General features: G+C 41.8%; 1 protein-coding gene across 4 annotated transcripts in view; it reads left to right on the top strand.

The window, feature by feature from the left end:
* Positions 1–16,859: 16,859 nt before the first annotated feature.
* The window catches only part of EPSTI1 (epithelial stromal interaction 1), a 105,143-nt gene continuing 96,047 nt past the window's right edge, over positions 16,860–25,955 (top strand). For 3 of the 4 annotated variants that reach the window (XM_009248619.4, XM_024230768.3, XM_063714799.1), the window contains exon 1: positions 16,860–17,735. In XM_009248619.4, coding sequence (XP_009246894.4) covers positions 17,548–17,735 — 188 coding nt within the window. In that variant the 5' untranslated portion in view covers positions 16,860–17,547. Of the gene's footprint in view, positions 17,736–18,539; positions 18,616–25,955 lie in introns of those variants that run through there. The other variant, XM_063714800.1, reaches the window with a different exon arrangement.

Below are 25,955 nucleotides of genomic sequence, written 5' to 3'. Positions count from 1 at the left end.
TCAAATGTGACAATCAAAGTAATGATAGTAATGAATTATAACCTATTGAATAAAATAAATATCCACTAGTGCTTATTTGTATAAATGAATACCAAAGGGAAAAGGGAAAACTCTTCCTTACAGCTCAATGCAAGCTAATAAGTAGAGAAGGAATGATGGAGTCAGAAATTATTATTTCACAATCATAAATGATTCAGGCAGAAAACATCAATGGATGCTAAAACCAGTGGGTAAAAGTTTGATGAGGACCAGGATATTTGCATAGCCTCAAAGTATCTCCTTGAAAATTGCATATCAACTGTTATATTAATTATTCAATAACCACACTGTAGAGAAATCCAGCATGTTCCATCATAACCAAGTGATAATAGTCAGCACTACCAATAATGGGACAAACTGGCATACTATGTTTCCCAATATGATGCACTGAGAAAAGCACAGCATCTTTTCTGTGGTAGTCCTGTCCAAATGCAGAGCCTTATTGGAATCTTGAGGGAACATCAGACAAACCCATATTAAAGGACACTGCAAAGTTATGAGCCTGTACTCTTCAAAAAATGTCAAAATCATTCAAGACGAGGAAAAACTTGGGAATGGTTCCAGCTTGAAAGAGAAGACATAGGACAACTAAATGGTCCTAGATTGGATCCTAGATCATGAAGAAAGAATGCAACATGGAAGAAATTTGCTTTTGGTTTGTTTTGTTATGAATAATTTACTGGAATGATTGGCAAAATTTGAATGGAATCTGTGTATTTGATGGTAATAGGCATCCATGTTGATTTCTTGATTCTTATGGGTATACTGTGGTTATGTAGGAGAGTGTCCTGATTTTTAGAAAATACACACTGAATTAGGCCAGGTGTGATGGTTCATCCCTGTAATCCCAGCACTTTGGGAGGCTGAGGCAGGCAGATCCCTTGAGTCCAGGAGTTTGAGACAAGCCTGGGCAACATAGTGAGATTCCTTTTGTATTTTCTCTACTAAAAATACAAAAAATTTGCTGAGCAGGAGGCTGAGGCAAAAGAATTGCTTGAGCCCATGGGGTGTGGCTTGCAGTGAGCCGAGATCATGCCACTGCATTCCAGCCTGCACAACACAGTGAGATTCTGTCTCAAAAAAAAAAGGAAAATACACACTGAAGTATTTAGGAGTAATGGGGCAATGTGATTACAACTTACACTCAAATGTTTCAGCAAAAAAAATTTTTAAAAATCCTCTGTGTGTTGAATTGTGCCTTCCCAAAAGAAATGTTGAAAACCTGTGAAAACCTACCCCTGGTACCTGTGAATGTGATGTCATTTGGACATGGGGCCTGTGCAGATGTAATCAAGTTAAGATGAGGTCATACTGGATTAGAGTGAACCTGTGTCCTTGAAAGGAGAGGGAGATTTGGAGATACACAGATACATGGGGAATAAGGCCACATGATGGCAGAGGCAGAGATGGCTGTGAGGCAGCTGCAAGCCAAGGAATGCCAAATATTTCTGACAAACATCCACAGCGGAAAGACAAGCATGGAACAGATTGTCCCTCAGATCCTCCTGGAAGGAAGGAACCAACCCTGCAAACACCTTGATTTTGAACTTCTAGACTCCAGAACTGTGAGAGAATAAATTTCTGTTGTTCTAAGCCACCCAGTTTGTAGTACTTGGCTATGGCAGCCCTAAGAAACTAATACTATAACTGATAACCCTGGTTTTAAGGATTTTTCCCCCTTTTCCTTCTGCTGCCCTTTGTATTAACTTTTTAGTGATAAAATAATAATTACTCTCCTTCTTTCCACCATAAGCTTGCATTGCTAGCTTATCTGGTTAACTACGCTTAGAAGTTCCAGAGACTGGCCAGGCGTGGTGGCTCACGTCTGTAATCCCAGCACTTTGGGAGGCTGAGGCAGGCGGATCACTTCACGAGGTCAGGAGATCAAGACCATCCTGGCCAACATAGTGAAACCCCATCTCTACTAAAAATACAAAAATTAGCTGGGTGTGGTGGAACACGCCTATAATTCCAGCTACTCAGGAGGCTGAGGCAGGAGAATCGATTGAACCTGGGAGGCGGAGGTTGTAGTGAGCCGAGATCACACCATTGCACTCCAGCCTGGGCAATGGAATGAGACTCCATCTCAAATTAAAAAAAAAAAAAAGAAGAAGAAGAAGTTCCAGAGACCGGGTCTCAAGACAATTCAGGTGCCTGTGGACTTCTCCCCCACAGGAGATTACCTCAAGGCTGCAGCTAATTGACAACCTGGACAAGCCTGAGATGGTGACTGCCCATTCACCAGTTGGGGCAATAACACAAGTCACTGGAACAGGTCATGTAGACCTGTACTGCCTCACCACCTCCCCACTTCTTAAACCCTAGCATTTTGCCTGATAATTTTAAAGTGGTTTTCTTAAGGCAGGAGCCTGAACCACTTCCCCACTGCTAGCTTCAAAAAATGAAGTCACCTTCTTTGTACTGCACTTCGTCCTTGTTGTTGGATTTTGCAAGCAGCCAGTGGCTAAACCTGCATTTGGTCACAATATAAATCCTTTGTTTGCTTACATTACCATCAGCTTCTTAGGTATGCAATTTTCTTAACTTGAAAATTCTAAAAAGTCATCTGAAAGAGATTTATAACAATGTATTCCCCTTTGCCCTCTAAAGGTTCACTAAAAAATCAACTCACAAAAGGCAGAGTAATTCAAGAAAACGCACAGGAATTTTTTAAGCTGTACATAGGGAGAACCACAAAGTGATTACTCATCCCCCAACAGGGGTTCAGAAGCTCATACACCGTGTTGGCAAAACAAGTTATGGGAGGGGGAAAAAGAGGAATTCTGTTGAGGGGATTACCAAGGAGAAGGAATGGATCAGGGAACAGAGATTACATTGTTTTGTGAAAGGGTGTATTCAGGTATGGTTATATCTTGGTCTTACAGGGAGGGGAAAAAAAAACAATTGTTCTTTTGGGTTGGTCTGGATCTTAGGTAGACAAAGGAACTTCAACTTCATTCTGTGCTTTAGGAGAGACAGTATGCAGTAGTGGGGAAGGTCAGAGAGACCTTGAGGCTTCTTCAGTTCAGCATGTCAAAGCGCCATATTTTGGAGTATGGGCTTCGGAGCCTCAGCACTATGTATGTATAAAGAATATTTTGGCCGGGCACGGTGGCTCACGCCTGTAATCCCAGCACTTTGGGAGACTGAGGTGGGTGGATCACGAGGTCAGGAATTTGAGACCAGCCTGACCAACATGGTGAAACCCTGTCTCTACTAAAAATACAAACATTAGCCGGGCATGGTGGCACACACCTGTAATCCCAGCTACTCAGAAGGCTGAGAAGGGAGAATCACTTGAACCTTGGAGGTGGAGGTTGCAGTGAGCTGAGATGGTGCCACGGCACCCCAGCCTGGGCGACAGAGCCAAGACTCCATCTCAAAAAAAAAGAATATTTTGTCATTTTTCTCTGCATGTATCTTTCATCCATATACCTATGGGAGCCTTGCGTATGATGTTACTATATATTTTAATTCTCACTTTTTTGCTGGATAGTGTCTCCTTTAAAATGCCCAATATGATAAAATAGAGAGTTAGCTAGTAAAGAGAACATTAAAGAGTTTAATGAGTTAGATTTGAAGCCTGCTTTTGGAACTAACCTAACATAGGTGAACATGCTTAACAATGGCTGACACATAGCAGTAGCCCAATAAATATGTACGTAAGTATGTGTGTGCATATTAATTACTGTATAATATGTAAATATGTGTGTGCATATTAATTATTGCACAATAATTCTGAGCTGCTTGTGTCATCTTTAAAAACTGAAAAACTAACATTCTTCACAGGTTATATCAGGATAAATAATGTAATAAATGTAAAATTTCTTTTTGATCTTTAAACTCTCTTGGAAACATTCTCATTATCTCTAAAAATGGTACCATCTCACTAATGCATGCTACAATACTATCTGCAAGTGCAGATTATCCAGCATGCCATTGTTAACTTGTTAAATACTAACTATAAAAAGCACTTTATAATTTTTCATGTGAAATAATCACATTTGTCCCTGAGATCATGTAAAAGCAAATAGCAGAGGCTTTACAGAAAAGGAAAATGAATTTAAGAAGAGTTGAGTAATTTGCTCAAGGTCATGTAGCTTTTAAGAAGAAAAGACAATACGGAGAACATTCTTGTTTAACATTCCTAAAATACCACTGTCAGTCATCTCCTTAGAACACAGTTTAGGATTCCAGCCAGAATTGAACATCTGGTTTGAAGCACAGGTTGTTGATAGTACGTACCCAAGAGCTAATCCACTTATTACTATTTACATTTACAGGATACATTTGATTGCTACATTTATTTTCCCAGTGAGTTTAAAACTCAATCTTAGCATCCTATAACCCAGCAGCACGTTTTTCTTGGATTATATACACCCTAAAAAGGAACAACAGCGTGATGATCCCAGTCCTTTTGCCTCAGAAAACGCATTGCTATCAAACAACTAAGAAATGGAAAACATTGTTTTCGTTTGGGTCTCAACTTTGTTTTTGTGGCCAGATTCTGTGTGAATACGTGAGGTTCTGGGACAAAGTCCGCTGGATTGTCTTAACCTAAATTAAACACCAAATCTAATGCTGACATAGTACAAATTGTACCACTTTTCTAGCATTTTGCTTATCCTCTCTACATTGAGTCATGTTAAGTTATTGAAAGCAAAAGAAACTTAGGGTGACTTGGATTTGCTCTTCAAAATACTTTTATCTTTTACAATTCTGTGCCACGAAACCTACCTGTCTCATCAACATGATGTCCCTGAACTGTAGCCACAAGAACAGCGTGACCTTTTTGGGGTCAACTGAGTGGGGTTCAGATGGAGCTATACTTTGGCAAACAAACATAGAAATATGTTTGAAGGAATTCTGAAAGCACTATTCAAACAGTTAAAAATGTCTTATATCAATAAACAATTTGTGGCTGGGCATGGTTTCTCACACCCGTAATCCTAGCACTTTGGAAGGCCGAGGTGGGCAGATCACCTGAGGTCAGAAGTTCAAGACCAGCCTGGCCAACATGGTGAAACCCCAGCTCTACTAAAAATACAAAAATTAGCTGGGCGTGGTTGTGGGTGGCTGTAATCCCAGCTACTCGGGAGGCTGAGGCAGGAGAATTCCTTGAACCCAGGAGGCAGAGGTTGCAGTGAGCCAGGATCGCGCCATTGTACTCCAGCTTGGGTGACAAGAGTGAAAACTCTGTCTCAAAAGAAAAATTAAAATAAAAATAAACAATTTGTATATGCTTACCTATTCTACATTCTTCTGAAAAGTGTTAAATTCACTCGCATTGCCTATGTTTGGATATACTCTGTGTCCATGCTGTGTGATCCTTCCCTCACAAACCAGCCGATGATTTTTCTGCTGTACTGCATACCACCTACTGTGGTACAAACCAAACAAAAAAGCCCAAATTGTTATTCTGTTTATACACATCCTTGGGGTCTTGGCCTAATGTTCTGAGAAATACCTACTTAGAAACAACTTAAAATATATGTTTAATGCTTCTCCCTATACTTTGTCTGTCTTTTTTTTTTTCTTTTTTTTTTTTGGAGACGGAGTTTCACTCTTGTTGCCCAGGCTGGAGTGCAGTGGTGTGATCTGGGCTCACTGCAGCCTCCACCTCCCAGGTTCAAGCGATTCTCCTGCCTCAGCCTCTCGAGTAGCTGGGATTACAGGTGCCTGCCATCACACCTGGCAAATTTCTGTATTTTTAGTAGAGATGGGGTTTTGCCATGTTGGGCAGGCTGGTCTCGAACTCCTGACCTCAGGTGATCCACCCTCCTCGGCCTCCCAAAGTTCTGGGATTACAGGTGTGAGCCACCATGCCCAGTTACTTTGTCTATGTTTAGCCTCCTGAGCTGTCATTCTGTCACAGTTTAGTCACTTCTAACATCTTTCTGAACAAAAAGCAAACTAGGAGCTGCTTGTAAAGGTGCTGATAATGATGACTTATTAACTGTAACGTTCTTTAGCTACCATGGTGTTTTCAACCTTGGCTGTACCTCAGAATCCCTGGGGAACACTTTAAACTCCCAGAGTCTAGGCTGCACCCCAGACCAATTAAATCAGAATCGTGGGGTGGGACCCAATCCTCAGTGATGCTAAAGCCTGCCAGGTGATTCCAAAGTATAGCCAACATTGAGAACTACTGATCTGGAAGACAAATAACTGATTTTCCAGCTGCTAGTCAACAGCATTTCCCCCTTGTCCATGACAATATTCTTGATTGGACTTCAGATTTAGAGGTTTAGATATGTCTGTCTGTTCTTACACTGTTAGTGTTGACCCTACACCACTGAAACATTGGCCCAGCTCACTAATATCCATCCCTGGAAACCATGCACTCTTACTAACTAAACTTCTGAAACTGGAGTGAGCAGGGAGAGAATTCTAGTTGTCCTTTGATAGTGTTAAAGTTGCTCCTACAATTTACAGCTGTGGACAAGGCCACCCAAACTCTTTTTGACCTAAACTCACTACTGTGTAATCTCATTTAATTGCTTGGCTTTGGATATACTCTATGTGACAATGAGTTCCAAACTCTTATCTTCAATCTGGGCATTTTCCCTGAATTCCACACTTGCACTTCAATAACTTACTCCACTTGGATATTTAGCAGGCTTTCAAAACAACAAGTCCAAACATGAGCTCATGACTACACCCTGGCTTACCACCACTACCAGAAATGCCTCTCACAGCCTTCCTCAACTTAGCTGATGAAAACTCCATCCTGCCAGCAATTGAAATTCCAAACCTTGATATCATCCTTGACTCTTTCTCTACACCTGACATCCAATCTCTTCTTGTTCATCTAATTTTTAAAATCCTGTTCATTGTACTTTATAAATATAGCCAGAATCTCACCACTTCTCACTACCTCTGCTGCACCATGCTGGCCCAAACCACCATCATTTTTCATCTGAATTATTGCAACAGCCTCCCAACCAGTCTCCCTGCTTCCACCCTTGCCTTTTGTCTTAGTCAACTTGGCCTGACATAACAAAACACCATAGATTGAGTGGCTTTAAACAACTAAAGATTATTTTCTGAGACATCTAGAAGCTTGAAGTTCAACATCAAGGTGTTAGAGCAGGGTCGATGTCTGGTGAGGACACTCCCCTGGGGTTGCAGAAGGCCTCCTTCTCACTATCCTCATACAGCCTTTCCTCTGTGCTCACATGGAAAGAGAGAGATCTCTCTCTCTTCCTTTCCTTATAAGATCACTAATCTCATCATGAGGGTCCCACCCTCATGACCTCATCTAAACCTAATTACCTCACAAAGGCCCTACCTCTATATACCATCGCACTGGGGGTTAGGGTTCAACACATGAATTTAGGGAGGACACAGACCTTCAACCTATAACATTTTGCTTCAGTCTGTTTTCAGTATACCAGCCCGAGTGATCATGTTAAAACATGTAACACCATGTTGTTCCTTTCCACAAAATCTTTCAAACATTTCCCGTTTCATTCAGAATAAATACCAAAGGCTTTACTATGACTTAAATGACACTATACTGTATGGCTCACATGTTATGTTATATTATATTTCTGTCCTCATTTCCTCCTGCTCTCTCCCTCTGCTCACATTGGCCTTTTTGTGGTTTATCAAACACAGGCACTCTCCCACCCCAGGGTCTTTGACTTCTTTTCCCTCTGCTCACAGCTGATATGCAGCTGGGGCTCCACGTGAGGCCCTGATGAATGTTTATGACCTGTGTCAGTGTTTATTTGTTTGGGCACCTATTCTGATTTGTCAGTGCCCGTGGCATACTGGTTGATAAACACTTTGACTATAAACATGATTTTACCCAAAATACTCTTCCTGCACTCACACATCCTTTACGTCCCTACTCAGAGGCGACATTAATACTTCCCCTGGCTGCTCTATCTAAAATTTCATACACCACGTCCCATTCTCTTTTCTTATTTTGAGATGGGATCTTGCTCTCTCACCCAGGCTGGAGTGCAGTGCCATGATCTCGGCTCACTGAAGCCTCGACCCCCTGAGCTCAAGCAATCCTCCTGCCTCAGCCTCCCAAGTCCCAAGCTGAGACCACCAGGACATGCCACCACACCTGGCTAATTTTGGTATTTTTTGTAGGGAAGGGATCTCATCATATTGTCCAGGCTAGTCTCGAACTCCTGCCCTCAGGTGATCCACCCACCTTGGTCTCCCAAAGTGCTGGGATTACATGCATGAATCACCACACCCACCCCTTTCTCTTTTCACTTTAATTTCCTCTCCTCAATTCTTGTCTTAGTTATCTATTGCTTATAACAAATTATCCTTATAACAAATTATCCTGACATATAGTGGCTTAAAACAACATTAAATAGTTATTTTCTCAAATGATTTCTAAGAGTCAGAAATTCAGGAGCAGCTTAGCTGCATGTTTCTGCCTCAGGTTGCAGTCAAGATGTCAACTAGAATTGTAGTCAACTTGATAGAGGCTGAAGGTTACACCAGATAGTCCTGTTCAATGTTGGAGGAAATAAACAGCATAGGGATATAAATGCCTGAAGGCAAGAGCCATTGGAGGCCACTTTGGAGGCTAGCTACTACAGTATGCCCACATCTAATTAAGACCACATTTCTCGGTTTCTCTTGTGACTGGGTTTGGCCATATAACTAAATTTTGGCCAGTGAAACATAAATAAAAGCATTGTATGCAATCTTTAGGTTGTACCCTCAAACGGAATGAACTTGCCCTCCAGTATCCTTTTCCCCCTTCTCACTGGCTACATTGCATATGTATTGGATTCAAATAAGAGCAACACGGTAGAGAAGGCAGAGCAGAGCAAATGGGGAAGCCTAGATCCTTGACTCCATTAAGTCCTCATCCTAGCCCCTGGCCTGCATATGCCTGGACGGGTATCTAAGAGCAAACTTCCATGTGTTTAAACTATAGTTATTTTCATTCTCTACAATTGCAGCTGAGCCTAAAGTTTAACTAATATAAGTTATATAAGTGAGATGAGTTAGACAGAAGTCCAACAACACATGGGGATGGCCTGAGGAAGTAAGATAATGGCCAACTAGTACTTACAGAATAACAAACAGAGCAACTCCTTATATGTAGTATTACATTGTAGGAATATACTGCAATTTATTCCTCTATGGTTGATAGGCATTTGAGTAGTTTCTAGTTTTACACTTCAATGAATAATGCTGATATGAACATTTTCATATATGACTTTTGGTGAATACGTGTACACAGTGTGTTGGACATCTGGGAATGGAATTGCTGGATATAAAAATGTTCAGCCTTAGATGACTCTGCTAAACTGTTTTCTAAAAAGGTTGTGTTAATTTACAAGTCCACTAGCAGAGTGCAAGAATTTTAGTTGTTTCACCTCTTTGCCCAAAACAGTCTTTCTCTTTCATTTTAACAATTTTGTTGAGAGTATAGAGATATATCATTATGATTGTAGTTTGCATTTCCTCTATGACGAATGAAGTTCTTTTTTATATATTTGTTAGCCATTTGGATATTTTTGTGTGTGTGTGTGTGTAAAGTGTTTGTTCAAGTCTTTTGCCCTGCTCACTCTGTTTTTTCAGAGCTTAAATAATAATGATCACTACATTTATTGAATATACTATGTTGGATACATGATATGAAACATTTCATACTTACCTAATGTATACAACAACACTATTCAGGAGGCCATGTAAATATTATTCCTATTTCACAGGAGAAGAAACTGAGGCCCTGAGATGTTCAGTGATTTGCCCAAAGTCACTCAGTTGTACATAGTGGATCCAAAATCTAAACACAGGACTATTTGACAAAACCAGAACCTTGACAAAACCAGCAAGCTCTTCGTTGTGAAGCAGGTTCACTAATTACTAATCCTGAGTGAGAACCTCCACTGCATGGAGAATAGCAAAGTTCACTATGCCAACCATCAGAAACAGGAGTCCATATATTTATGCCCACTGCATCCTGGGCTACTATTTAGGTCCACAATATACTGGTTATCTACTTGTCTGAGTTTAATGAGATAGAACACATTCACACACAAGTTATATGAAACTGGTTTACTACTTACAGACAGTAAGGAACAGAAGATGTCTCAGATCCATTGTGAACAAGTCCCCAAGGCTCAAGAAAGCTGCCCAGGGAGGATGCAGCCTTGACTGTGCATGCCCCACTTGCAGCACAGCTGAGGGACCCCGAAAAGCAGTCTGCCCTGGGTTATGCACTTTAGAGGCCATGTCACTGGGCAAAGCTTTGAAGGACATCCTGCTTCTAGGGGACAGAGGAACAAAGCCTGGGCTGTCCCAGGCAGTCCCTCTCTAACTCAAGATGTTACATTCCTTAGGAGGGACAGAAACAAGGCCTGGGCTATTTCAGGCAGTTTCTTTCTATATCAGGATACAACATTCCCAGCACATTCCGTTGACAACCACGCACAAGAAATGAGGGAGAACTGGATTGGTCCATGGCCACCTGGAGAAGTGTCCTGCATTGATGGATAACACAGGGACCACTCACTTTCTTCAGACTGCATGTAACCTCATTACCTTAACCATTCTCATCACTCTCTCTTGGTCAAAGATTGTCTTACTGGTAATTCAAGGAGAGGAGCCATATATTTCGGTAGGTGCAAAAGTAAACGTGGTTTTTGCCATTATTTTTAGTGATAAAAACTGCAATTATTTTTGCACCAACCTAATAATTGTTGGGCTACTGTGGACTATTCTGAAAAGTCTGGAACTCTAACCCATGTGATGGGCCTATGGTGAATCCCAACCCTATATCCCAGTCCTGGAAACATGAAAGGTCATAGAAATTCCTAATACAACTCCTTTTCTAAGTCAAGTCAAACAAGAGAACCCAAGGCCTTATTCACAGAAATGAAACTCTTGTTAGAAATGAAACCAGAAGATATCAGGATGGAACATCGTCACAAAATGTCTATGGAATGCCCAGTGCCTCCTAGTTATGACAACAGAGTTCCAGCTTCACTGGAAACTGTATTCTGTGCCAGGCATTTCTATATTGGTAAGTAAAACTATAAACACTACTTTATTTCTATTCTGAAAGGGATATCAAGATAAAACACACTTGGCGGGTGCAGTGGCTCACGCCTGTAATCCCAACACTTTGGGAGGCTGAGGCAGGCGGATCAGCTGAGGTTGGCAGTTCGAGACCAGCCTGACCAACATGGAGAAACCCTGTCTCTACTAAAAATACAAAATAAGCAGGGTGTGGTGGTGCATGCCTGTAATCCCAGCTACTTGGGAGGCTGAGGCAGGAGAACGACGTGAATCTGGGAGGCGGAGCTTGCGGTAAGCCGAGATTGTGCCACTGCACTCCAGCCTGGGCAACAGAGTGAGACTCAAAAAAAAAAAAAAAAAAAACCACTAAAGATAGAGCTCTGTAATGCTTTAGCAATTTAAAACCAAAAGCCACTGAAACTGAAGTTAAGAATTCTTTGAGGACAAATTTAAGTATTATTAGAAAAAATATATAAAGCTCTTACATTGACAACTCAAAAATTATAACATCAATTTATATTGCATCAGGGTGCAATTTATGGCCCTCACAAGCTTCTAAAAGGTAGATAGGACAGGTGGGGTTATTATGATTAATATTTCCATCTTACAAATAAAGCAACTAAAGTTCAGAGAGTTTCAATGATTGCCTGAGGTCACAAAACTCTTTAAATGGCTTTGCCAGGTCTCAAGTTCAGGTCTTCTGCCTTTGTGGCCATTACCCTTTCCACTGTACCACATGTTTTCTTACATACCTGGTGATATTTACGAAGGACTATGAAGCTCACAAAAGTGTTGGCTTGGAGTTAAAACATCAGAATAATTAGGAGTTCCCTAAGAAGGGGCATCTTTGGAAAAGGAACAGATGTTGGGTAAAAATAACGGTACTTTAAGGCCAGGCGCGGTGGCTCATGCCTGTAATCCCAGCACTTTGGGAGGCCGAGGCAGGTGGATCACTTGAGGTCAGGAGTTTTAGACCAGCCTGACTGAGCAACACGGTGAAACCCCATCTCTACTAAAAATACAAAAATTAGCTGGGCGTGGTGGTGCACACCTGTAATCCCAGCTACTCAGGAGGTTGAGGCTGGAGAATCACTTAAACCTGGGAGGCAGACGTGGTAGTGAGTTGAGATCATGCCATTGCACTCTGGCCTGGCCAACAGTGAGACTTCATTTGAAAAAAAAAAAGTACACACAAAAAATGAAGAGTACTTTAGAGAGTTTCTGTTTGATTCATTTATCACAGCTAAAGAAACCCTTCAGGGTAATCTCCCTGCCAACGCCACTGACAGAGTCTACAGAAGTTTCCCCAAAGTTAAGGGAAATTCCTTCCACACCTGCAGCCAGCAGAGATCTTGTGACAGCTACTACACAGTGTTAGAACCCAGATATGGCAGCTGTTACCTACTCCTCAGATTTGAATTTACAAACAAGGAAATTCAGCCACCTATCTGAGGGTAGGAAATACCATTTAAAGCACATTTCTACATTCCTCATTTCCCCAAGTGACAGTACACATTGTCATCTGAAAAATAGTATATCTTTCCATTCTTAAGTAGAATTCTTTGCACTACACTATAAGGCTCACTATTTTAACACTGTTAAAGAAAAGACATTTTAACCCAAATATAGCATGTTTGCAATTCATGAAATTTTGACAAGTTGTATAAAACAGTATCATTGTAGAGATAATTTGATCTTGTAATTATAGGGGTAAATATTGGAGTGTTAAGGTTTTTATTAATGTTGATTCTGATAGGTTCAGAAACTTTGACATAATCATTTTGATTTTAGAAAGTAATGCACAGCTGCTCATTGGGATAATTATAAGTAAATAACATGCCAAATTCTGAATTTTGTCAAAAGAGACATTTTGTCACAATCATCTTCCAAAATATGAAAAACTAAACTTGGGGCTCAGAAGACTTAAATTTATGTTCTAGCTGTGCCACTAGTTTGTGCACAATGCTGGTGAGTCATTTGGCTTCTCTAAGCCTCTGTCTCCTTGTTTAAAATAAAGTGGTTAGATGCTCTTAAATATGAAGCTGGAATAACAAGATTCTGTCTGTTCACCACTGTAGCTCCAGGGTCTCATGCAAAGAATGATATATGCTTATCATTCAAAAAATATTTCTTGTATGAACTTATGGTGACTCACAATTGTACCATTCCACAATTCTATGGTAGGATTTGAAGAATTTCACATGAAATTGTCACAATACAAATATGCTCAAACACATACATACACACCCACACTAGAAATGAGGAGATACCAAATATTCAGAGTTTTACATAACTCCTTTGTTAGAAGAGAAAAAAAAACCTTTAGATAACTGCTGCCCTAAATCTCTTAGATTAATCTAACTTTCCACTGAAGAATCAAATTTAAGGAAATATAACTTTTTAGAATTTTCAAAAACTAAGATTTTTTTCATTGACACATTTTATGACAAGAAAAGTCTTAGAGTTTATGTATCTCTCTATATATTTGTACATATTAATGCAGGAGTAATCTAAGGCAATTAATTTAAAAATCAGATATATATTCCCATTTATTTTCTTGAAAGATAGAAGACACACTTAGACATGTTTGCAGTAAAATAAATTGGTAAAGTTTCTTTTTGATTTAATCTTCTCTCTTAAAGCTCATAGGGCTGGCTAAAATTGCTCATTATATTTCTGAACTTCCATTCCCCAACAATGCCTCATTTTACATTTTTCTTTACACAACTTTTGGAATCCTTTTTCTTTTCACTCAGTTCACCTCATCCCCAACCACAATGTCTTTTGCTCAGATTAAACTCATTTACCAAAAGGAACGAATACATGATTATTTCCCAGAGGCAGTTGCATTTGAAAAGAAAAACATTTCCTAAATGAATCTCTAATTGGCCAAATTTCAGGTAATCTAACAATCCCACTAGATTTCACTTCTTTCTCATGTCTCTTAAAACATATTCCTAGGTAATTGTCTAGTACTGAGGTTTTTCAAACTTTTAAAAGCCATTGAATTCTTGCTTCAAACAAAATTAGGCAGTAGCCCAGTGAGTAGAAGAGATAAGGGGCTAAAGTACTTGGCTAAATGGGGATGGGGGCCCAGGACCCTCCCCACTCACCTCTGCTTCTCTCCACCAGCCACTGCTGTAGAAGAACGCACCCCAGAACAACTAGTAAAAGGCCAGCCCATATTTTCACCCAAATGCACACACCTACGGTGAAAGAATGGATGATACACAAGTAAAGAGCCCATTCTTGGGCATCCAAAAGGAGCCTGTAGATGTCTGTTGCCATAACAAATCATATTCACATTTTTTTTTTTTTTTGAGACAGAGTCTCACTCTGTCACCCGGGCTGGAGTGCAGTGGCAGGATCTCAGCTCACTGCAAGCTCCACCTCCCAGGTTCACGCCAGTGACCAGCCTCAGCCTCCAGAGTAGCTGGGACTACAGGCGCCCACCACCACGCCCGGCTAATTTTTTGTATTTTTAGTAAAGATGGGGTTTCACTGTGTTAGCCAGGATGGTCTCGATCTCCTGACCTCATGATCCGCCCGCCTCGGCCTCCCGAAGTGCTGGGATTACAGGCGAGAGCCACCGCGCCCTGCCTCACATTCACATTTTTAAAAACACTTTGAGAATGTGGCAAAACAAGAAGTGAATGGAGTGAGAAATCTCAGGTAAAACAAGAAGTGAATGGAGTGATAAATCTCAGGTTTGAAACTTTGGTGTGAGATGTGGTTGTGTTGTGAAACAAATATGGTTAACTAAGTGTATTCTTGAGGCCAACATCCCTATTACCAGCTCCTTTAGGAGAATCAGTTTTCCCCCAATGTGGGTTTTCCCTTCCTCAAACTTTAAATTTCATCCAACCACCAAAATAATTTTCTCCTTTGAAACAAGAGTTCCAGGGGTATTTTCCTAGTGAAGAACAATGTGGAAGATGGCCTTCAGAAAGGCCATGCTGTTCCTCTTTTTGTTGATCTCTAGGTCTGCGTTTCTCACTCCGCTGGTATCTCACACCCAACAGCACCTAAACAGACTCTTAGAACTTCCCTCAAAGCTTATCCCTCCTCTGGGTTAATGGTTCTACCTCCTATCCAGTCACAAAGCTAAAAGTCACCATAAAGACAGCAACCATTAAATTACTGGGGCTGTAAGATAGGCATATTGTGAAGATCAGGATTTTTCAACTTCAACACTGTTGACACTTGGGGCAGGACAACTCTTTGTCGTGTGGGCCTATTCTGTGCATTGTAGGATGTTTAGCAGCATCTCTGGCCTTTACACAATAGATGCTAGTAGCACCTACTCACTTTGAGGCTTCACAATAAAAAATATCTCCAGGCGTCGCCAGATGTCTGCTAGAGGAAAAATCAACTCCATTTGAGAACCACTGATGTGGATGATCTCTATTCCTCACAATACCCACATGGGGCAGAGGAGGAAACTGGACCTCTGAGGAATTAAGAGACTTGGCCTTGGTTGTGTGGCCAGTATGTGGCAGAGCTGGTCTCAAAGCACTATAAAAGCCATCACCCCTTCTCTCTGCTGCCTTCCAGTACTCAATTCTCTCTTTCATCTAGTTTTAATCTATGCTAATCTCTCATGTGAAATGTCTTTTATGTTTTATTTATTTGTTTTGTAGAGATGAGGTCTTACCATGCTGCCCAGGCTGGCCTTAAACTCCTGGCCTCAGGTGATCCTCCTGCCTCGGCCTCCAAAAGTACTGGAATTACAGGAGTGAGCCACCGCACCTGGCCATAAATCTGTTTTAACACACCCTTCTCCAAGTGGTTCTGATGCTTACTGAAATTTGTGAAACTCTGGCCTACTCGCCGGGCGCGGTGGCTCATGCCTATAATCTCAGCACTTTGGGAGGCCAAGGTGGGTGGATCACGAGGTCAGGAGATCGAGACCATGGTGAAACCTCGTGTCTACTAAAAATACAAAAAATTAGCCAGGCGCGGTGGTGGGCACCTGTAGTCCCAGGTACTCGGGAAGCTGAGGCAGGAGAATGGCGTGAACCTGGGAGGCAGAGCTTGCAGTGAGCTGAGATCACGCCACTACACCCCAGCCTGGGTGACAGAGCAAGACTCCGTCTCAAAAAAAAAAAAAAAAAAAAGAAACTCTGGCCTACTCTACAAAACTCTAATGTCTTAGGATGGCATGGAAATCCTGACTGCCTTTCCTACCATGTTCCTTGTCATTATTTTCTCCTCTCCCATCCCACCCTTGCCCGCCCTTCAATTTCACTCTTTCGTTAGCTATCAAACCTGTATGTGTCTTTTTGTTCTAAACACCAATAATACAAGGAAGACAGTCCAGCTCCTAAGTGCCTTGCTGACCTAGGGCTGGGGTGCTCCAGCCACATGACAACCCCTGGAATTAAGTACACACCATGTCATTTTAAGTGACAAGCCTCTGCCATAGCATCTCCTTCTTCTTGCTGAATTTCCATGTCTTTGGTGGCTCATTTTCAAATGTCCCTGCTCCTGAATTACTCAGAGGGCTAATCTTGTGTCCCTGTGCCTCCACAGCTGCCTGTCATTTCATTTATCCCAAAGTGGCATTCCCATTTGTTTACCTGTCTACTAGGATACTGCTAGAATGCACGTAACGTGAGGGAAGAGCCTTCACTCATCTTTGTGTAGACTGCGTTGTGACCCTGGGGTGACCAACCCTGGCACACATCAGAATCATCTGGGAGCTTTTCAAAAATATGAATGCCAGAGCTCACCCCTGGACCTACAGAAACTGAGCCTTATAAATCCATATTTTAAAATGTCCCCACATCACCATTACACACTGTTCTGCACAGAGCAGGTATTTTTAATAGTTCTCGAATGTCTGGTCAATTACTTAGCAAGGCTGCCTGGAGAATCATGTCTACCTTAGCTTACTTCTCCGGCTTTGTGGGTTTTTGTTTTCTTTTGATTTCAGTTTCCATTTCCTCTAACTTGAAAGTATGTGCATTGGTAACAGCCGTACAGCAGTCATTACTGATAAAAGGCGACATTTTGTTGAGATGATTTTAGTTATCGACCTAATCTCTGGTATTTTAAGTTAATATATTTTTTATAGTCTCAAATATCCAGCGGTAACCTCAAATTAGAGTTGCCTGTTAAACAGTTTCTCACGTATCTTTCAGGATTGTAGTCACTTTGCGGACTAATCACTCACCAGGTGTCCGTGGCTGATCCGTTATTCTAATTAACCTCTAAGGTGAGTGCGAGACTTTAAACCGTCTCACCTGTAGCCAACCAAGCCAGCTCAAGTCAATATCCTGGGCTGTTAACCCGCGATAAGGTCGGACGGGGCCTCAGTGGAGAGAATACGTGGGGAAGTTCTCTGGGGCAGGCGCAGTCTGCTGCTGATTCTGAGAAACCGAAACTCAGCTGTTAAAACCACTGCCTCTGCACTTTGGAATCCCATCTTGAGACTCGCTAAGCGTCCCAGCCGCATCCCTCTCGCAGCGACGGCGGCCCGGGACCCGCGGGCTGTGAACCATGTACACCCGCAATAGAGTGGTGAGCTCTGGGCTCGGCGCCTCCCCTGCCTCCCGCCCGACCCGGGATCCCCAGGACCCTTATGGGCGGCACGGAGAGCTGAGCCCCGTGGAAGACCAGAGACAGGGTTTGGAGGCAGCCCCGGAGAGCCCTTCGCGGGAGAGCGTCGTGCACGCGGGCCAGAGGCAGTGAGTATTTTAACAACCTGGCTCCGGGGCGGGAGCCCGGGACCCAAATATACTCACTCACAAGCACTTTCTTGGTCCTTGGAGTTTAAAACCACAGGGGCCCAACAACAGGGATTTTGACTGAATAAAAGCCCATTTGCTTAAGTGAAAGTATCCATGCCGTACCTTATAAAATTGAGTCGGCTAATTTGCAGTCCTTTGGTAAATAACCAGCCCGGTTCCTTCCAGGAACACTACTTTCCTGTCTTTTGTGACTGGCTACAGGATTGAAAGATATGGGTGTGTAGGAACTGCCTAGGCATCCAGTAAGATGTCATTTTCCAGATATCTCCAGAACTCATACTCCAACCAGTATGGAAATAACTTTTCCCTTACTGTTTTTTAAAACTTGGTGCTGGGCCAGGCGCATTGGCTCAAGCCTGTTATCCCAGCACTTTGGGAGGCCAAGGCAGGCAGATCACCTGAGGTCAGGAGTTCGAAACCAGCCTGGCCAACATGGTGAAACCCAGTCTTTACTAAAAATAAAAAATAAGCTGGGTGTGATGGCACATGCCTGTAGTCCCAGCTACCTGGGAGGCTGAGGTAGGAGAATTGCTTGAACCCGGGAGGCGGAGGTTGCAGTGAGCGGAAATTGTGCCATTGCACGCCAGCCTGGGCAACAGAGCGAGACTGTCTCAAAACAAAACAAAACAGAAAAACAAAACTTGGTGTCCTAAACGGAATTACTATATCAGACACTAAGAGGTAAGGGTCAACAAGAAATGTGATATGGAGTAGAAGATTCAAATTCTGCCTCTAGGTAGAAGCAAGCCTACGTCCCAGCAAGACTCCCAGATAAACTAGCCTCTTACAACCAGAGTGGAGCTGAGAGAGTGAGGAGGTGAGTGACCATATTACCGCTCATCCCTGATGTTGATATGTGCTCTATGCAGGAACAGATAGGTAGTTTTATTCCTGGTCTTTGGTTCAGGGACTGCAGTGAGTATCCGGGAAACATTTATTAAGCAAGTGTCATGAGCCTCTCTTTCTAGCCAATGGAATGAACTTCTTTAACTCAACAGTATGGTTTATCACAACATCACTGCCTTTGAAGTGCTGCCTCTGTGAATTGGAACTGTCCAAATGGTTTTATTTTTAGTGTCTCCTTTTTCATCGACTTCTAGTCTCTGAAAGACAAACCCTGGTTGCTAAGAAACAGTATATAACCTTATGGCCAATAAACAGTAGATTTTCTTTCATCCCTTAGCTTTTGAAAGTACCAGGCCTTTAATATTATTATTTAGCTTAGGTTTACCGTTAGATGGGGTGGATAATCTGGAAATCAATTAGAGATTGTTCCATTTCTTTCCTCCTCAGAATAATTAGTGTCTCGCCACAATAGAAGCAGCCTATTACTTTCAAGTAACCCACGTATCTACAAGCTATAGTACTTAACACTAACAAAGGTCATAGACATATGGTCTCATGTCCATGAATAGTTAATGATGAACATGATTTGCATGACTTTTTTCTGTTAAAAAGCATTTATTTAGATACAACATTTATTTTCAAGCTCGTATCATCGCACAAGTATTAACTGTTGCATGTTTTCTTATTTGGTTGTAATTACCCTGGAATCTTGCTAGATCAAATTGCTCAGAAAGAGGCAGCTTTCTGATGGGTTATCCAGGCCTTAATACCCTGAAGACCTCACTGCACACTATTTTGTGATTCCTAAAAAGATTTTCAAATAAACCATTAAAAAATACCAGGAAGTGTTTAGCTATCTCTCACAAAGTCTTCCTTTTTTTTTTTTTTTCCTCATGTGAACCAGTTGCGGTAAGTACAGAATTATATATTCCCTTTTAGGGGTTTGATGTCTGAGATCCTGTTGGGATGACTTTGAATTTTTGTTGCATCTCCATTAGTTACTTAGGTTCACTTTCTCACTTGTTTCCTTTAATGAAGTTGGAAAACCAAGGAAAATGAATGCCAAATATCTCAGTAGAATTAGCTGCCTACCCCCTGCCCCAAAATAAAGAAGGCTTTATTTATTTTGGGGATAAAAATTAGAAACACTTTCTGATTTAAAAAAATGAAGAGGCCGGGAGTGGTGTCTCACACCTGTAATCCCAGCACTTTGGGAGGCTGAGGTGGGCGGATGACGAGGTCAGGAGATGGAGACCATCCTGGCTAACGCAGTGAAACCCTATCTCTACTAAAAATACAAAAAATTAGCTGGGCGTGGTGGTAGGTGCCTGTAGTCCCAGCTACTTGGGAGGCTGAGGCAGGAGAATGGCGTGAACCTGGGAGGCGGAGCTTGCAGTGAACCGAGATGGCACCACTACCCACCAGCCTGGGCGACAGAGTGAGACTCTGTCTCAAAAACAAAACAAACGAAAAAGCAAAAAAAAAAAAAAAAAAAAGGGAAAAAAGAGGATAAAGTGCTTTAATAGTACAGTTTCATTTGTCCACTCATAATGTGAATTTATTTATATGGTTAAAGATTTGTCTTGTTTTGTGTGCATCCTTCCATTAATTTCCTTCTGCAGCCCCAGTGTGGGGATTAGGAATATGGGCTCTGATGCCCGGTAGACCTGGGTTCAAGTTCTGATTATGCCATCACTTGTTCTTTGAACAAAATCTTTACCTACTTTATGCCTCAGTTTCCTCATTACTTAATATAAGACAATACCAGCTTCATAAGGTTTTAATTTTTCCACGTGTATATGTGTAAAACGTAACTTTATTCCTGGTAAAGTACTATGCTGTCACCCTTAAGTCGAGTGTTTGTGCCTTGTTAAAAAAAAAACACTGGTTTAAAACACTTACTTGTGGTCGGGCGCAGGGGCTTGTGCCTATAACCTCAGCACTTCGGAAAGCCAATGTGGGAGGATCGCTTTAGTCCAGGAGTAACATAGGGAGTCCCTTGTCTCTCCAAAAAAAAAAAAAAAAAAAAAAATTAAATTATCTGGGCACGGTGGCACATACCTGTGTCCCAGCTACTCGAGAGGCTGAGATAGAAGGACAGCTTGAGCTCAGGAGCTCCAAGACTACAGTGAGCTGTGATTGTACCACTGTACTCCAGCCTGGGTAACAGAGTGAGACCCTGTCTCAAATAAATAAATAAACCACCTATTTGCATAGAAACAAATTATACTAGTAAAAACCTGTGGCTATCAATATATTAAATTATTCTGAGTACCTCTGATAGACTCTCAGACAAGATTGAGTTCTTTTCTTTTTTTTTTTTTTTTGAGACAGAGTCTCGCTCTGTCGCCCAGGCTGGAGTGCAATGGCGCAATCTCAGCTCACCACAACCTCTGCCTCCTGGGTTCAAGTGACTTCTCTGCCTCAGCGTCCCGAGCAGCTGGTACCATAGGCACATGCCACTATGCCTGGCTAATTTTCATATTTTTAGTAGAGACGGGGTTTCACCATATTGGCCAGGCTGGTCTCAAACTCCTGACCTTGTGATCCGCCTGTCTCGGCCTCCCAAAGTGCTGGGATTACAGGCGTGAGCCACCGCGCCCGGCCAGGGGCTGAAAGTTTTAACCCCCCAATCGCATAGCTGGTTTTTCTAGCTACCAGTCTCAGTTTTTAAGCTAGCTGTCTAGGGACCTCACCAACAGTCATTAGCATACAAAAGACACTTAGCACTCTGGGATTCCCAAGGGTTTTGGGAGCTCTGTCCCAGGAACCAGGGACCATGACTAAATATTTGTTTTTTATTATATCACAGTAGTTTAAATGGCCTCTGGACAGCCAGAGAAACTTGTTGTTCAGATTGTCTTCAGAAGAACTTACAGTGGGGAGCATAGTCAGCTAACGGCCCCAGCTGCCACACTTTTGGATCCATTACACCTTGCCTATGAGTGCTGGCTTGTGCTGCACCCATCCCAGCCAATGGCTGAGCATTCCAGGGTGCCAGTGCTGTTGCAGGACTGCCAGGCTTATACGCCCTCTGTGCAGCAACAGACCCATACACTGACAATGGCACTTGCAGCAGAGAAAGAGTTTAATCATCGCGACATTCTCAGAGAGGAAACAGGAGGAATTCTCAAGCCTCAAATTTGTTTCTTCCGTGGGTTCTGGGCAAGGGTTTTTAAGGGGATTCATGGAGGGTGAGGGGCTAGAAAATCTGGGGTTGTCCATTGGACAGCTCAAAGCTGGGCTAGTGAGCAACAACCAGCTACAAGGAAGTGGACCAAAAGGCAAGCTGGCTTGATTGCTACTGCAAGCCCGGTTGGATTTTATTGTTTTGTTTTTCTCTTGCTCAATTTTATACAATATTCTTGGGATGGTTTTAGTGCTAGCCTATTCCTGGCCCATGTAGGCCTCCTCTATTAGTCAGCTTTTGCTGGAAGACTCCCCATATTCGTGTCCAAGATTTTCTCAGAACTGTATAACACTGAGGATCTTGCTACTCAATCCTCTTTCCTTCGGTCCTTTCATAGAATGAAAGTTGTCAGAATCAAAATGAGGTCACTTGTGTCAAACATGTGGAGCTGGGGCCATGAAGGGAAGATTCTCATGCACATATGCCTGATAACAAGAACTCTCACAAAAGGCTCTGCAAAAACTACAACTTTGCACAAAAGCTACAGCCTTACACAAAAAATACTTCTGCAAGGGCATCTGCCTAGCAACTGTCTGTCCAGCTTTGGACTGATTCTACCCTTGTTGATTCTTGTAGCCGAGGATGTTTGTCTCAAACAACTTGTATCACCCTCCTCTCCTCACTTTTCCTTTAAAAACCCTTGTCTTCCTTTGCCTTCTTGAATATACCCACTGTATTCCCATTGCAATGCTCAATCCAGAATAAACATAATTTTCTTTGGGAGGGCCTCTCTGTCTTTTATTTAGGTTTTGGCAATAGTAATCAGACCCAGTCTTGTTCTCAAAGCTTTCCTTGCCTACCCCTGCTCCCCCTTTCATCCTTCACAAGCATTGCCCCTTATCCATCTCTTGCTTGTCTAACCCCGTCTTGGTGTCAGCTTCTGAAGGACTCAAACTAATACAGTCTCTAAAACACTCTACTGCAACTCAACACTTAGACATCTTATTTATGTCTGTTGTTGGCATGCTATCTATGCAGATTGGGGAAACCCACTCTTTTTCTCATTTCCTCCTTTAGGGCCCAGAAAAACATTTCCTAATTTCCTTAATCCAACCTCAGTGCATCCCACCAGTTTGTTATGCTTGAGGGAAGGAAATAATCTTTGTAATCCTTCTCTTCATCCCCAAACTCTGAAGGGAGATAAAAGGAGAATAAATCATGGTTTGGTAAGAGCAGTTCGTCATGGCCAATCCTGATTTTTCTCTTTTCTCCTTAAAAAGCATTGTTAAATTTTGTATTTTGTAATTATAAGATGGATTGCAAGGTGGGATATACAATAATAAAGTCACTAAGTTGTAGTGTTACATTTTTATAAATAGGTGGGGCGCGGTGGCTCACGCCTGTAATCCCAGAACTTTGGGAGGCCGAGGCAGGTGGATCACGAGGTCAGGAGATCGAGACCATCCTGGCTAACACGGTGAAAACCCGTCTCTACTAAAAATACAAAAAATTAGCCAGGCGAGGTGGTGGACGCCTGCAGTCCCAGCTACTCGGGAGGCTGAGGCAAGAGAATGGCGTGAACCCCAGGGGGTGGAGTCTGCAGTGAGCCGAGATCGCGCCACTGCACTCCAGCCTGGGCGACAGCGAGACTCCGTCTCAAAAGAAAAAAAAAAAATTTATAAATATCACTATTTAGTGTCTATTTTCTGAAATCCTGAAGTATGGTTTCTTATGTCTAAGACAGAACTTAAGTCATTTTGACTCATATTATTTGCATCTGAATAAGACACATAAAATATTCTGAAATTAAGTGCAAGTTTTTTCAAACTTATTAGAGCATGTTAGAACTGTTTTTACTATTTCTTCCTCACTGCAATGTCCAGATTTTCAATTTCCTTCTCTATATGATTATGAGAATAAAATTCTGCTTATAGATCCTAAGTGGCCTGAATGCATCAGGCTAGTATTCTTCCCTGGAGATGGAGAATTGGATAATGCTGGAGTTCCTTTTAATGTTATGAAATAATAGTACATCGGAAGAGAGTATCTGTGATTGATTGTAATGAGTAATCTTCTTGATGGCTCAATATAGGTGGTTATTCATTAGGGGATTATTTAAGTCAGTCTTTAGCATGCAGAAAGTTTATAAAGCAACAGATAGTATTTAACTCTTCCTAATGACATGTCTCAATGAGCTGGGTAGATGTGTCAATGATTATTAGATACTAATACTAATACTAATACTATTTGACTTATTTTTGAAATGAAGAATGTAATGAAGCATTGGAATCCTGTTGTAGCATAAAGTAAATTAGTTATGATCTGGAATAATTAAACTGGGTACTCCTGAGAGACTAAAACCAAAACAACAATTAGTAGCTCATGTGTTTTCAATGATTAGCCGTGTGCTAGACCTTGTGTTAAGTATGTCAGGTACATTATTGAATATTCTCTTCATGATAAGCCATTTGCCACCTTAAAGATGAGGAAACTGAGTCTTGAAAATAAAATGATTTTCCAAGATCTCATGCCTTTTTGAGTGTCAGAACCAGTATTCAAACCTATGTATATCTACCAAATTCTGGATCTTGAATATGATGTATTGATGGAGGATAGATAGAAGGATTGATAGTACAGCTAGCTAAGGTCCTATCATTGTTTTTTTTTTTTTTTTTGAGATGGAGTCTCGCTCTGTCGCCCAGGCTGGAGTACAATGGCGCGGTCTCAGCTCACTGCAAACTCCACCTCCTGGCTTCAAGCGATTCCCCTGCCTCAGCCTCTCGAGTAGCTGGGATTATAGGTGCCCACCACCATGCCTGGCTAATTTTTGTATTTTTAGTAGAGACGTGGTTTCACCATGTTGGCCAGGCTGGTCTTGAACTGCTGACCTCGTGATCCACCTGCCTTGGCCTCCCAAAGTGCTGAGATTACAGGCATGAGCCACCGCGCCCAGCCGTATCATTGTTTTATATTGACGTTAAGAAAAGAGAAGTTCTATAGGCTAAAGAGAGTGGTAATATAGAAGCAGTAATGTGACATTTACAGTTGCAGAGAGGGGAAGATTTCTTTCCTTACCTATCCCTAGGTTCATGGCTGATATCCCTATAAAAAAAGATAGATTAACAAGAGAAAACCATACCCATTCATTTAACATAAGTTTTATAGGACATAGGAGCATCCAAAAATGAAGATTCAGAGAACCAGAGAAAACTGTGTCTTTTTATGCTTAGGTTTGATGAAGAGTGGATAGTGTATAGAAGTATGATTGGTCAAAAAGGAGTATGGTCTAATGACATAAACTGGGGAAGCTTAGCAAGTCCTGTTTGTTCAAATTCTTTGTGTCTCTATGTCTCCATTTGTTTCCTATGGGTTTAGGGAGGAGGGAGGAGCCCTCTGAAATGAGGATCTTATGACCTACCTTAGAGGAAGGTCAGAGAAATTTTTTATGGCTTGCTTCAGGGGAAAAAGATGGGAGAAGGTCAGAGAGGCCTTCCTCCTTTTGTTGTTTTCTCAAATACCAAGGTGCCATATTTTGGGATAACATGTGGTGAACTCCATCATAGCTTTAAAATGATTTGAATAGAGACGTAGTTTGCAGGAGAAAAGTTTCTCTGGGGATTCCCTTTGTTCTGCTGCTTTTCACAAATGACAGGTGAGCCTGGTAGCCTTGTGTTAGTGTTACTGGCAAGAGGTCCTGATCAGGACCCCAAGAGAAAGTTCTTGGATGTCACATAAGAAATAATTCAGGGCAAGTCTATAGAGCAAAGTGAAAGCAAGTTTATTAAGAAAGTAAAGAATAAAGAATGACTACTCCATAGGCAGAGCAGCCCCAAAGCCTGCTGGTTGCCCATTTTTATGGTTATTTCTTAATTTTATGCTAAACAAGGGGTGGATTATTCATGCTTCCCCTCTTTAGACCATCTAGGGTAACTTCCTGATGTTGCCATGGCATTTGTAAACAATCATGGTGCTGGTGGGAGTGTAGCATTGAGGAAAACCAGAGGTCACTCTTGTTGCCATCTTGGTTTTGGTGGGTTTCAGCTGACTTCTTTACTGAAAACTGTTTTATCAGCAAGGTCTTTAGGACCTGTATCTTGTGCCAACCTCCTATCTCATCCTGTGACTTAGAATGCCTTAACTGTCTGGGAATGCAGCCCAGCAGGTTTTAGCCTTATTTTACC

This window comes from Pongo abelii, chromosome 14 (assembly GCF_028885655.2).
Source record: "Pongo abelii isolate AG06213 chromosome 14, NHGRI_mPonAbe1-v2.0_pri, whole genome shotgun sequence".
Classification (NCBI taxonomy): domain Eukaryota; kingdom Metazoa; phylum Chordata; class Mammalia; order Primates; family Hominidae; genus Pongo; species Pongo abelii.
Note: the sequence above shows the minus strand (reverse complement) of the source record. Positions and strands in the feature narration are given on the sequence as shown.